Genomic DNA, 14,645 nt, shown 5'->3' on the forward strand with positions numbered 1-14,645 from the left:
TCACCTGGCACCAGAACACATTATTGTGAGTAGAAAAGAAACCCGTCCAAACCGAGAAACATAATATTGTCAACTACTGCCATAGAGTAGATGTACTGTATTTTACATAAGGTCAAACGTTTATGACTGTCAGTCGCTTTGGACAAAACTATCTGCTAAATGTTATTTATTATTAAATATTAGAACAAAAACACATTCAATAACACCAAACATTATTATTAGGTTTAATCTAGCTCGGTTCTTCGACTGAAGTGAGCCATTTACTCCAGAATACATAGGGGCAACTTGTGTAACACATTGTAAGACTAAGTACCTTGACTTATTCCCTGTTGCTGTATCGGGGAGCGTTGGTCATTCACAAACTTCCTCCGTCAGTGGTTTTCTCCATTTCCTTCAAGGATGATCATGCTTCTCCACACTAAAGTACTTAGAGAATAATTCTCCACACTAAAGTACTTAGAGAATACTTCTCCACACATGGGGCGGCAGGGTAGCTTAGTGGTTAGAGCGTTGGGCTAGTAACCGAAAGGTTGCAAGTTCAAATCCCCGAGCTGACAAGGTACAAATCGGTCGTTCTGCCCCTGAACAGGCAGTTAACCCACTGTTCCTAGGCCGTCATTGAAAATAAGAATTTGTTCTTAACTGACTTGCCTAGTAAAATAAATAAAATAAACACTAAAGTACTTAGAGAATACTTCCCCACACTAAAGTACTTAGAGAATACTTCTCCACACTAAAGTACTTAGAGAATACTTCTCCACAGAAAGACACTGCTACATTCAGTGCCTTCAGAAAGTGTTCCTATCCCTTGACTTATTCCACATTTTGTTGTGTTACAGCCGGAATTAATAATGGTTTGCCAATAATCTTTGCCCATTGTTCTTTTAAAAATGTATCAAGCTGTGTTAAATTGATTGCTAGTTCATTGCTAGTCAACCATTTTCAGGTCTTGCCAAAGATGTTCAAGTAATTGTAAGTCAAAACTGTAACTTGGCCACTCACATTGACTGTCTTCTTGGTAAGCATCTCCAGTGTAGATTTGTCCTTGTGTTTTAGGTTATTGTTCTGCTGAAAGGTGAATTAATCTCCCAGTGTCTGGTGGAAAGCAGCCTGAATCAGCTTTTCCTCTAGGATTTTGCCTGTGCTTAGCTCAATTCCCTTTCTTTTTTATCCTGAAAAACTCTCCTGTCCTTAAAGTTTACAAGCATACCCATAACATGATGCAGCTACCACTATGCTTGAAAAAAATGGAGTGTGGTACTGTGGTAATATAATTGTGGCAAATCAAATACAACACAACACTTTGTATTCAGGACAAAAAGTGAATTGCTTGAAACATTTTTTAAAGTATTATTTTAGTTCCTTGTTGCAAACAGGATGCATGCTTTGTAGTCTGTACAAGCTTCCTTATTTTCCCTCTGTCAATTAGGTTAGTATTGTGGAGTAACTACAATGTTGTTGATCCATCCTCAGTTTTCTCCTATCACTCTGTAACTGTTTTAAAGTCACCATAGGCCTCATAGTGAAATCCCTGAGCGGTTTCCTTCCTCTCCGGGAACTGAGTAAGGAATGATGCCTTTATCTTTGTAGTGACTGGGATTTTTGCCCATTCTTTCAAGGCAAAACTGCTCCAGCTCCTTCAAGTTGGATGGGTTCCGCTGGTGTACAGCAATCTTTAAGTCATACCACAGATTTTCAATTGGATTGATGTCTGGGCTTTGACTAGACCATTCCAAGACATTTAAATGTTTCCCCTTAAACCACTCAAGTGTTGCTTTAGCAATATGCTTAGGGTCATTGTCCTGCTGGAAGGTGAACCTCCATCCCAGTCTCAAATCTCTAGGAGACTGAAACAGGTTTTCCTCAAGAATTTCCCTATATTTAGCACCATTCATCATTCCTTCAATTCTGACCAGTTTCCCAGTCCCTGCTGATGAAAACATCCCCACAGCATGATGCTGCCACCACCATGCTTCACTGTGGGGATGGTATTCTCGGGGTGATGAGAGGTGTGGGTTTGCGCCAGACACAGTTTTCGTTGATGGCCAAAAAGCTTCATTTTAGTCTCGTCTGACCAGAGTTCCTTCCTCCGTATGTTTGGGGAGTCTCCCACATGCCTTTTGGCAAACACCAAACATGTTTGCTTATTTTTTTCTGGCCACTTTTACGTAAAGCCCAGCTCTGTGGAGTGTATGGTTTAAAGTGGTCCTATGGACAGATACTCCAATCTCCGCTGTGGAGCTTTGTAGCTCCTTCAGGGTTATCTTTGGTCTCTTTGTTGCCTCTCTGATTAATGCTCTCCTTGCCTGGTCTGTGAGTGTTGGTGGGCGGCAGGTTTGTTGTGGTGCCATATTCTTTCCATTTTTTAATAGTGGATTTAATGTTGCTCCGTGGGATTTTCAAAGTTTCAGATATTTTTTTATAACCCAACCCTGATCGGTACTTCTCCACAACTTTGTCCCTGACCTGTTTGGAGAGCTCCTTGGTCTTTATGGTACCACTTGCTTGGTGGTGCCCCTTGCTTAGTGGTGTTGCAGACTCTGGAGCCTTTCAGAACAGGTGTAGATATACTGAGATCATGTGACACTTAAATAAAGTCCACTTGTGTGCAATCTAACTAATTATATGACTTCTGAAGGAAATTGGTTGCACCAGATCTTATTTAGGGGCGTCATAGCAGAGGAGGTGAATACATACACACACACCACTTTTACATTTTTTCTTTTTTTAGAATCTTTTGAAACAAGTTACTTTTTTCATTTCACTTCACCAATTTGAACTATTTTGTGTATGTCCATTACATGAAATTCAAATAAAAATACATTTAAATTATAGGTTGTAATGCAACAAAATAGGAAAAATGCCAAGGGGGATGAATACTGTTGCAAAGCACTGTATTGATACACCTTCCAAAGTGTAAGTAACAACTTCACCATGCTCCAATGTCTGCTTGTTTTCTATTTTTATCCATCTACCAATAGGTGCCTCTCTTTGAGAGGCATTGGAAACCCTCCCTGGTGGTTGAATCTTTGTTTGAAATTCACTGCTCGACTGAAGCAGATAATTGCATGTGTGGGGTGCAAAGATGAGGGTAGTCGTTCAAAAACACTATTATTGTCCATACAACTTAGTACGTGACTTGTTAAGCACATTTTATTTTTACTCCTGAACTTATTTAGGCTTGCCATCACAAAGGGGTTGTATACTTACTGACTCAAGACAGTTCATCTTTTCATTTTTATTAATTTGTAAACATTTTCAAAAAACATAATTCCACTTTGACATAATGGGGTATTGTGTGGGCCAGCGACAAAAACCTACATTTAATCTATTTTAATTCAAGGCTGTAACACAACAAAATGTGGAAAAAGTCACGGGGTGTGAATACTCTCTGAAGGCACTGTACAGTCAGGGGTTTCAGTTGTCCCCAATGGAACCATATGTCCTATATAGTGCACTACTTTTGGAAGAGCCCTATTCCCTATATAGTGCACTACTTTTGGCTAGGGCCCATAGGGAATAAGATGCCATTTGAGACACAACCATAAAACTCCACAGGGTCCAGGTGACCCAAGTAGACAACCACCACCATAGCATGAAATGGCTTGCTTAATAAATCAGAACTGGCTTCAGATAATATTTCATGTCAAATACTAATTAGCCGGGCTTGATTGAGCTTGCCTGGCACAATGGAACCAATAAAATAGTAGCATAAAAGTAAACCTCGCTCATCTGGCACTCCGGGCAGTCTAAAGTAAACCTCGCTCATCTGGCACTCCGGGCAGGCTAAAGTAAATGCTTAAGGTACTTTAAATATTTTAAATGGTATTTGAACGCAGGTCTGGCAGCTATAGCTCTTTTTGGAGTCTGATATTTGAACCCAGGTCTGGCAGCTATAGCTCTTTTTGAAGACTGATATTTGAACTCAGGTCTGGCAGCTATAGCTCTTTTTGAAGACTGATATTTGAACCCAGGTCTGGCAGCTATAGCTCTTTTTGAAGACTGATATTTGAACTCAGGTCTGGCAGCTATAGCTCTTTTTGGAGTCTGATATTTGAACCCAGGTCCGGCAGCTATAGCTCTTTTTGGAGTCTGATATTTGAACCCAGGTCTGGCAGCTATAGCTCTTTTTGGAGTCTGATATTTGAACCCAGGTCCGGCAGCTATGGCTCTTTTTGTAGTCTGATATTTGAACCCAGGTCCGGCAGCTATAGCTCTTTTTGTAGTCTGATATTTGAACCCAGGTCCGGCAGCTATGGCTCTTTTTGTAGTCTGATATTTGAACCCAGGTCTGGCAGCTATAGCTCTTTTTGAAGACTGATATTTGAACCCAGGTCCGGCAGCTATAGCTCTTTTTGGAGTCTGATATTTGAACCCAGGTCCGGCAGCTATGGCTCTTTTTGTAGTCTGAAGACTAAGTCACTCATCATTTACAGCTGTACAGTAAATTGGCGTGTTGAGCATCCCACCATTTCCATGGACAGTTGAGTCAGATTGAAGAGCAGCACATGGCAGCATACCTCGCTGCGTTTATTGACAGTGATCAGAGGAGGACATCAGGGAAAGTTCTAGAAGTAAAGCTATTGGATATAAAATATGTTTTACATTATCATGACTCCACTAACATTCAGTCTCATCCACTTTAAGTTGATTACACTGGTTTTTACTTCCTTCAAAAAATCACTCAACATGAACATGTCATTTTAAGAGCACTGTGGTATTTCTACTAAAACATAGGTCAATGAGTGTCTAGTCAATCATGTCTAGCCATTCATCTCTAGTAAATCATGATACATCATTCAACCTAAGAACAGGTGCCTCTCCCCACAGTCTATTTGAATGGACAATCACCATATCGCTATTGTCAAGCTACATTGGCATATGGTATCCCAAACCAACTAAATAAACAATTCATATCTACTTTACAACCTTGTACAGATAGCATTCTTCCAATGTGAAACCTACTGCAATGAGAGTGTATGATGATGATTTGTTGTTTGAATATGGTCTTTAGCATAGAATTCGAATGGTTGAATGGAACATGGAACATTCTAATTCTATGGCCTGTATGGTACTGTAACCATAGAATTAGAATGAGTAGAATGGAACATGGAACATTCTAATTCTATGTATGTTACTGTAACCATAGAATTAGAATGAGTAGAATGGAACATGGAACATTCTAATTCTATGGCCTGTATGGTACTGTAACCATAGAATTAGAATGAGTAGAATGGAACATGGAACATTCTAATTCTATGTATGTTACTGTAACCATAGAATTAGAATGAGTAGAATGGAACATGGAACATTCTAATTCTATGGCCTGTATGGTACTGTAACCATAGAATTAGAATGAGTAGAATGGAACATGGAACATTCTAATTCTATGTATGGTACTGTAACCATAGAATTATAATGGTTGAATGGGAACATGGAACATTCTAATTCTATGGCCTGTATGGTACTGTAACCATAGAATTAGAATGACTAGATTGGAACATGGAACATTCTAATTCTATGTATGTTACTGTAACCATAGAATTAGAATGAGTAGAATGGAACATGGAACATTCTAATTCTATGGCCTGTATGGTACTGTAACCATAGAATTAGAATGAGTAGAATGGAACATGGAACATTCTAATTCTATGTATGGTACTGTAACCATAGAATTAGAATGAGTAGAATGGAACATGGAACATTCTAATTCTATGTATGGTACTGTAACCATAGAATTAGAATGAGTAGAATGGAACATGGAACATTCTAATTCTATGTACGGTACTGTAACCATAGAATTCGAATGGTTGAATGGAACATGGAACATTCTAATTCTATGGCCTGTATGGTACTGTAACCATAGAATTAGAATGAGTAGAATGGAACATGGAACATTCTAATTCTATGTATGGTACTGTAACCATAGAATTAGAATGGTTGAATGGAACATGGAACATTCTAATTCTATGTATGGTACTGTAACCATAGAATTAGAATGAGTAGAATGGAACATGGAACATTCTAATTCTATGTATGGTACTGTAACCATAGAATTAGAATGAGTAGAATGGAACATGGAACATTCTAATTCTATGTATGGTACTGTAACCATAGAATTAGAATGGTTGAATGGAACATGGAACATTCTAATTCTATGTATGGTACTGTAACCATAGAATTAGAATGGTTGAATGGAACATGGAACATTCTAATTCTATGTATGGTACTGTAACCATAGAATTAGAATGGTTGAATGGAACATGGAACATTCTAATTCTATGTATGGTACTGTAACCATAGAATTAGAATGGTTGAATGGAACATGGAACATTCTAATTCTATGTATGGTACTGTAACCATAGAATTCGAAAGAGTAAAATGGGAATAGAAACTCTGACCGTTCTATTTATATGACTGTAACTAACAATAACTTCCTTTATCTTCCTTTTAACTTCACAACGACGGGCTCTGTAAACTTCTGGCCAGTCAGGAACTGCCACACCCCTCCTCTGTAGAACTCGTTCCCAAAGGAATAGAGCCAAGCATTGAAAATAGGGTTCATTTTCGCCAAAACAGGAAGCAACTACGAAATGAATAAACATGTTCTCGTTAAAATGATTTAAATCAAACCTCTCCATTGACATGTTATTTAGCTAAAGCATTATCAAGCACAGAAAGAGGAAAAATCAATTAAAAAAGGAAGAAGCTCTCAAAAGAAGAAGAAGAAGCTCTCAAAAGAAGAAGAAGCTCTCAAAAGAAGAAGAAGCTCTCAAAAGAAGAAGAAGCTCTCAAGAAGAAGAAGCTCTCAAAAGAAGAAGAAGAAGCTCTCAAGAAGAAGAAGCTCTCAAAAGAAGAAGAAGCTCTCAAAAGAAGAAGAAGCTCTCAAAAGAAGAAGAAGCTCTCAAAAGAAGAAGAAGCTCTCAAAAGAAGAAGAAGAAGCTCTCAAAAGAAGAAGAAGAAGCTCTCAAGAAGAAGAAGCTCTCAAAAGAAGAAGAAGCTCTCAAAAGAAGAAGAAGCTCTCAAAAGAAGAAGAAGAAGCTCTCAAGAAGAAGAAGAAGCTCTCAAAAGAAGAAGAAGAAGCTCTCAAGAAGAAGAAGCTCTCAAAAGAAGAAGAAGCTCTCAAGAAGAAGAAGCTCTCAAAAGAAGAAGAAGAAGCTCTCAAAAGAAGAAGAAGCTCTCAAAAGAAGAAGAAGCTCTCAAAAGAAGAAGAAGCTCTCAAAAGAAGAAGAAGAAGCTCTCAAAAGAAGAAGAAGCTCTCAAAAGAAGAAGAAGCTCTCAAAAGAAGAAGAAGCTCTCAAAAGAAGAAGAAGAAGCTCTCAAAAGAAGAAGAAGCTCTCAAAAGAAGAAGAAGAAGCTCTCAAAAAAGAAGAAGAAGCTCTCAAAAGAAGAAGAAGAAGCTCTCAAAAGAAGAAGAAGCTCTCAAAAGAAGAAGAAGAAGCTCTCAAAAGAAGAAGAAGAAGAAGCTCTCAAAAAAGAAGAAGAAGCTCTCAAAAGAAGAAGAAGAAGCTCTCAAAAGAAGAAGAAGCTCTCAAAAGAAGAAGAAGAAGCTCTCAAAAGAAGAAGAAGAAGCTCTCAAAAGAAGAAGAAGAAGCTCTCAAGAAGAAGAAGCTCTCAAAAGAAGAAGAAGCTCTCAAAAGAAGAAGAAGCTCTCAAAAGAAGAAGAAGAAGCTCTCAAAAAAGAAGAAGAAGCTCTCAAAAGAAGAAGAAGAAGCTCTCAAAAAAGAAGAAGAAGCTCTCAAAAGAAGAAGAAGCTCTCAAAAGAAGAAGAAGAAGCTCTCAAAAAAGAAGAAGAAGCTCTCAAAAGAAGAAGAAGCTCTCAAAAGAAGAAGAAGCTCTCAAAAGAAGAAGAAGCTCTCAAAAGAAGAAGAAGAAGCTCTCAAAAGAAGAAGAAGCTCTCAAAAGAAGAAGAAGCTCTCAAAAAGAAGAAGAAGCTCTCAAAAAAGAAGAAGAAGCTCTCAAAAGAAGAAGAAGCTCTCAAAAGAAGAAGAAGAAGCTCTCAAAAGAAGAAGAAGAAGCTCTCAAAAAAGAAGAAGAAGCTCTCAAAAAAGAAGAAGAAGCTCTCAAAAGAAGAAGAAGAAGCTCTCAAAAGAAGAAGAAGCTCTCAAAAGAAGAAGAAGAAGCTCTCAAAAGTAGAAGAAGAAGCTCTCAAAAGAAGAAGAAGCTCTCAAAAGTAGAAGAAGAAGTTCTCAAAAGTAGAAGAAGCTCTCAAAAGAAGAAGAAGAAGCTCTCAAAAGTAGAAGAAGCTCTCAAAAGAAGAAGAAGAAGAAGCTCTCAAAAGTAGAAGAAGCTCTCAAAAGAAGAAGAAGAAGAAGCTCTCAAAAGAAGAAGAAGAAGAAGCTCTCAAAAGTAGAAGAAGCTCTCAAAAGAAGAAGAAGAAGAAGCTCTCAAAAGTAGAAGAAGCTCTCAAAAGAAGAAGAAGAAGAAGCTCTCAAAAGAAGAAGAAGAAGCTCTCAAAAGAAGAAGAAGAAGAAGCTCTCAAAATAATAATAATAAGAAAATCTCAAAAGAAGAAGAAGAAGAAGCAGCGCCGCTCACCATTCTCAGCTTTGGAGAGACCAGTTTGGCGTTGCCAAAGCAGGCGTAGATACACATGACTTCGTAGGGTCCCCAGCAGAACAACAGAACCCTTAGTGGTACGCTGGTGTTCCACTGGAAAACAAAGACAGTCAATAAAGTTGTATTGAATTGAATGAAATGTGACTTTTGAGTTACACTATGACAACAATAACATAGAGTCAACATATCAGCATAATATAAATGTATAAAAGAGCAGAACATAATTACTGTTATCTACACACATACAACATTTAGACTTACTTTAAATAATTGCAAAGTGAAATAATTATAGCAAACATTGTCTACGGGATTATCTTGCTGAGAAGTCTTGTAATCTGAAGTTCACGGAACAACTTTCCCGATGTTCACATACTAGGATTTAACACGCTTATCACATTGTAAATATAATGAGAAGTATGTTGTTTTTTTCCCCCTCCCCCCCAAAGGCCAAATATTACTGGTGTTGTTAAAATGTGTTGCAACGTTCCAAAGAACACTTTCCAAACATTCTAACGGTAGAATGTTCCAAGGTTTACCCTGTGCTTGTGGATCTTCTTGAAGTATGCGTAAATGGCATCGTAGTTGGACTTCATGACATAAGCAGGGAAGATAAGGTAGAAGACCGTCAGGGCCCCCATATAGGTAATGTAGTCTCTGTTGAATGGAGATGAACACGGACGATAGAATGACATAAGACATACTGTATTATCCCGTGCATCTCTATGAATGGGGAATTCTCACATGTCTAGGGTTGCTCAATTCTGGTTGGAGGATTCCCGGAATAAGGAGGGAATTAGCAGGAAATACGGAATCGTAAGGGAGTTCTGGAACACCTGGGAATTGTGTTACCAGAATTTTGGAACCCTAGTCTGTGGGAGACATTGCTAGAGAGCTTTTGTTTTATTGTCTGAAATGAATCATCTCAATCCATTAAAGATTTTTAGCAGTGCTCTCTCTCTCTCTCTCTCTCTCTCTCTCTCTCTCTCTCTCTCTCTCTCTCTCTCTCTCTCTCTCTCTCTCTGTCTCTCTCTCTCTCTCTCTCTCTCTCTCTCTCTCTCTCTGTCTCTCTCTCTCTCTCTCTCTCTCTCTCTCTGTCTCTCTCTCTCTCTCTCTCTCTGTCTCTCTCTCTCTCTCTCTCTCTCTCTCTCTCTCTCTGTGAAATGCTGCATGTTTTCAACTAAGTAAAAGAGCTTACTTTTGAAGTAATCTGTTTGATTGTTTTAAAGCCCTGATTCTGTATTCCACTGTTTGCATTTTACAAAGTCAAATCAGTGATGTCAACAGCTGGTTGAAACAGACGGATATTTCAGAGTTTTGGAAGTCTGCTTTCTTTTCTTCAAAACTGTCTTTTAAAAAAAATCTTGTGACACATCAACGACAAATGTGCCGAGGTAACAGTGGGGGAGATGCTGAGCTACAATAAAATGACCTTTAGAGGGCTGTAATTCCCTGAACCACAGACAAGACAGAACAATAAAATGATGTCTGTAATTCCCTGAACCACAGACAAGACAGTGAGTGGGGGAGATGCTGAGCTACAATAAAATGACCTTTGGTCTGTAATTCCCTGAACCACAGACAAGACAGAACATGATGGTGTAATTCCCTGAACCACAGACAAGACAGAAGATGATGCTACAATAAAATGACCTTTAGAGGGCTGAATTCCCTGAACCACAGACAAGACAGTGAAGATGATACAATAAAATGACCTTTAGAGGTCTGTAATTCCCTGAACCTGAACAAGATGAGTGGGGAGATGCTGAGCTACAATAAAATGACCTTTAGAGGTCTGTAATTCCCTTAACCACAGACAAGACAGTGCGTGGGGGAGATGCTGAGCTACAATAAAATGACCTTTAGAGGTCTGTAATTCCCTGAACCACAGACAAGACAGTGTGTGGGGGAGATGCTGAGCTACAATAAAATGACCTTTAGAGGTCTGTAATTCCCTGAAACACAGACAAGACAGAACATGATGGTGTAATTCCCTGAACCACAGACAAAACAGAACATGATGGTGTAATTCCCTGAAACACAGACAAGACAGAACATGATGGTGTAATTCCCTGAACCACAGACAAGACAGAACATGATGGTGTAATTCCCTGAACCACAGACAAGACAGAACATGATGGTGTAATTCCCTGAACCACAGACAAGACAGAACATGATGGTGTAATTCCCTGAACCACAGATGAGAGAGAACATGATGTATAATTTCTGACTATGTCGCTCTGGATAAATTACCAAAATATAAACGTGAATTTATAGTGGAATTGACAGCATTTTAGCAACATGAAATCTTATTGCAATTTGTTCACATACACCAACAGGAAGAACATGACACTTTTAAAAAATCTGTGAAGTGAGCAATTAGATATGGTAATTTTCACATTTTCCTAAATTCTTAGAATGTTTAGGAATTACGTATATTAAGGCATTTGTGAAAATTCTATAGCAATATCGAGTGGAAAAGCGTCCATGCGTTTGGACAATTAGTAGACACTGCAGTAAATAAAACCATTGTCGAAGACCGGAGTCTATGCAGACCGGTGCACCAAAGCCAATCAGAGGTACATTTGCCACAAAGGCCTGCCATCATTCACTATGAACTGGACTGTGTGTTTACAGGCAGTAGGGCCTGCCATCATTCCCTTTGAATTGGACTGTGTGTTTACAGGCAGTAGGGCCTGTCATCATTCACTTTTGAACTGGACTGTATTACAGACAGTAACAACAGCACGACTTTAGATCATTAGAAAGCATTATCCAAAAGGCACACAAAATACACCTGAATAAATTTCTGCAAATATGACAATACAATGGGAGTCCTCTTACATTTGGGAACTTTACAGTCCGATTGATCAAACAACCATGAAAATGTAGGCTCTCCCTCCCTCAGCTATTTACATCAACAACAATAAAGATCAACAACTAATGCTAGCCAAAATATTTAGTCATGGAAACTGAAACAGTGCATCCCGAATGCAGGCAGCAAACAATGTACAAGATGGGATTTTACAACCTGATAGCAATATTTTTGGGGAATAGCAAGAACGGTATTGGTGAATTCAATTTTTTTATTTTACTAGGCAAGTCAGTTCAGAACAAATTCTTATTTTCAATGACGGCCTAGGAACTGCCTGTTCAGGGGCAGAACGACAGAGTTGTACCTTGTCAGCTCGGGGATTTGAACTTGCAACCTTTCGGTTACTAGTCCAACGCTCTAACCACTAGGCTACCCTGCCGCCTCTACACTCTAACCACTAGGCTACCCTGCCGCCTCTACACTCTAACCACTAGGCTACCCTGCCGCCTCTATACTCTAACCACTAGGCTACCCTGCCGCCTCTACACTCTAACCACTAGGCTACCCTACCACCTCTACACTCTAACCACTAGGCTACCCTGCATTGACCTGCATCCATGGATTTCCCCAACAGCCTTAGTGTGAACGTGAACGTTGAGTCGAATAGAACCTTTTTTTCAAACCTCTTATAAAGTTGGATAAACTGGGCGTATGATCATTTTTTTGACTGATATTATGATTATTATGAAACGCTTGTCAGTTCCACTTTAAAATGTAGCCTACTTGTCTCCTTTGGTGTAGTCTAGAGTGCAGCACGTCCTCATTGGCTCAAAGTCATACACTCCCCATCCAGTCAGAGGTACGGCCGCCCAGAAGATGGCCAACCCCCAGATAATGATAGAAAAAGTCCAGGCCGTGCTCCAAAACAGCTTCTGATCTGGAACAAAATAACGTTGTTATATTTATTTAACATTTTCCAAGAATATGTTTGTAGCTTTGTAGATGTATATAGATAAAGCTATAATATAGGATACTACTCACTGGTGACATATTGGTGATATCTGTCCCAGGCGATGGTAGCCAGGAAACTGATGGAGGCCAGAACTGCTGTCATCCCTATGACGGCGTGGTAGCTACATCCGTCTTGACCCCAGGGCCAGTGTCTAGGGTGACGAGAAGAGAGGAGCGCATTTAGGCTGCGTTTACACAGGCAGCCCAATTCTGATCTTTTGTCCGATTATTGGCAAGAGATCTGATCTGATTGGAACAAAAGGCCAATTATTGGCCAAAGATCAGAACTGGGCTGCCTGTGTAAACGCAGCCTCAGTGTTTCTAATCCAATCAGGCATAAACCGGTTTCAGAATGGCTACATTCCTACATAAACATGATGACTCATTTTGCAGCTAATTGTTATACCAAATACACCTACTTTGACTTGTGGTTCTATTCAGTTGAACTATAAAGTCATGATCACACACACTAACATTACAGCTTTGTGTAGAAAAGGATCTATCCATCATAGCTATTCAGATATACATGAAAAAAATGTGCCTCACTAGAACGATTTGTCCTGATGTCCTGTCTGCAAACCAATATTCGATCAAACGCATGAGAGCGCTTTAACAACAACTATTGTACACATAAGTCAGGAAACCTCCACGGGCGTTAATGCAGTGTCAAAGGATAATTATTTATACCTGTACGATAAGCTGGCGTATGCAGCGATCAGGCCGGTTGTATTGAGCATAATGTCAGCCACGGCGAGGTTAAAGACGAGGAAATTACTGGGAGTTCGCATTTGCTTTACGCTAATATAGGCCAATATTGAAACGGCGTTCAGGAAGAATCCGACAAGACCTAAAAGGCACATGGAAAGAAGAGAAATCATCATGGGGGGGAGACAAAGACTAAAAATGGACGTTTAACATTTCAGTTAAGTTATATAGCCTACATGTGAATAGGATATGATAATGTCAGAAATCGTTGAATTTTAACTACACAGACTTTTATTTGACTATTTTACATGTCAACCTTACAGAACCGCATCTTCAAATCCTTGCTGATTATTCACATCTTCCAGTGACAATCTTGGCATGATTTAAAATCAGGAGACCTGTCCCTTTAAGATCTCTTTAAAATCAGTAGACCTGTCCCTTTAAGATCTCTTTAAAATCAGTAGACCTGTCCCTTTAAGATCTCTTTAAAATCAGTAGACCTGTCTCTTTAAGATCTCTTTAAAATCCCACGTCGCTCCATCTGGATGCCATTTCGCTAACGCAAATAACAGCTTTTCTTTCAAATTTTTAAGCATAAAATATTTCACTTACCCCCAACAAGAAGAGCTGAACCGAATGCAAACATGTCAAAATCGGAGAATCCCTCCGGTAATGTGTATGCTGCCATTTTTGATGGCCACTATTATTGTCGGACAGATAGTTCCTCAACGTTTATTCTCGCGTCTGAAAGTGCCAGAGTTTTGACTGAACTCCTTATAAAGGCTCTTTCACGTGAAAAGGCATGCAAAGACTTATCTGATGTAAAACCCTTACCAATCCCTACAAGAATGTACTAACAAAGTGGCGCAATAGCAGAAGAGTTTGACACACACTGGGCAACAGCTATTTCTTATTTTCCCGATGAAAAATAAATAAATCCCTAAACGGTCGTGTTCATTGAAGTGGTTTCTGCGCACCAATTTTGCAAGCACATAACTGACAGGGAAACCGACTTTCTCAAATTGTTGGCTCTTAATGACCAATAACAGACTTTATATTATCACTGAACTCTAAACCCACAGGTCATACTTTATCCTTAGTACACTTAGTACGCTAAACATTATATGCCGTGTGAAGATGAAGGATCTCTCTCTTACTTCGATAGGTAGGACCTACCTGCTGCCTCAACCATCCATGACATCATAAGTAACTGTACGTGTCAGTTGGAAGCTGACACTGCATAGTGAATGGACTGAGAGACCCTTGTCCAGTGAATTATTGGTTTAACAATGCAACAAGTTTAAATGTAGCAATCCTTTAATCTGGCTAAATGTTGGTGGGTGAAAGCAGACCTTAGTTCCAAGAACGTAGCATTGTTAGTGATGTCCCAAAGTCACCTAATCATTTCATAAATTTTTTCACACCACACAACACAAAAAATAAAAAATAACACCAGAAATCTGAACAGACACAACAAACACAGTCGACACGACAGCAATGTCATACAGGGAGCTCCAGCCCATGACAAATCCCAGTCAACACCATTAGTTCAGGTTCA

General features: G+C 39.2%; 1 protein-coding gene across 1 annotated transcript; it reads right to left on the minus strand.

The window, feature by feature from the left end:
* Nucleotides 1-6,264: 6,264 nt before the first annotated feature.
* Nucleotides 6,265-14,144, minus strand: LOC112224041 (RPE-retinal G protein-coupled receptor). The gene is made up of 7 exons (XM_024387327.2): nucleotides 13,700-14,144; nucleotides 13,070-13,229; nucleotides 12,413-12,534; nucleotides 12,155-12,308; nucleotides 9,096-9,213; nucleotides 8,539-8,652; nucleotides 6,265-6,586 (listed from the first exon to the last, which is right to left on the minus strand). The coding sequence occupies exons 1-7, from the start codon at nucleotides 13,773-13,775 to the stop codon at nucleotides 6,440-6,442; spliced, it is 891 nt and encodes a 296-aa protein (XP_024243095.2). The 5' UTR covers nucleotides 13,776-14,144; the 3' UTR covers nucleotides 6,265-6,439.
* Between the last annotated feature and the right edge of the window lie 501 nt (nucleotides 14,145-14,645).

Source organism: Oncorhynchus tshawytscha, linkage group LG25 (genome assembly GCF_018296145.1).
Source record: "Oncorhynchus tshawytscha isolate Ot180627B linkage group LG25, Otsh_v2.0, whole genome shotgun sequence".
In the NCBI taxonomy this organism is placed as follows: Eukaryota; Metazoa; Chordata; class Actinopteri; order Salmoniformes; family Salmonidae; genus Oncorhynchus; species Oncorhynchus tshawytscha.

Bases quoted from the DNA above. Each gene is read 5' to 3' on its own strand.
- LOC112224041 (XM_024387327.2), bottom strand. From the start codon at position 13,775: ATGGCAGCATACACATTACCGGAGGGATTCTCCGATTTTGACATGTTT. The intron at 13,230-13,699 runs GTAAGTGAAATA...TGTGCCTTTTAG, and splicing joins TTCAGCTCTTCTTGTTGGGG to GTCTTGTCGGATTCTTCCTG. The intron at 12,535-13,069 runs GTATAAATAATT...TCGTCACCCTAG, and splicing joins TACGCCAGCTTATCGTACAG to ACACTGGCCCTGGGGTCAAG.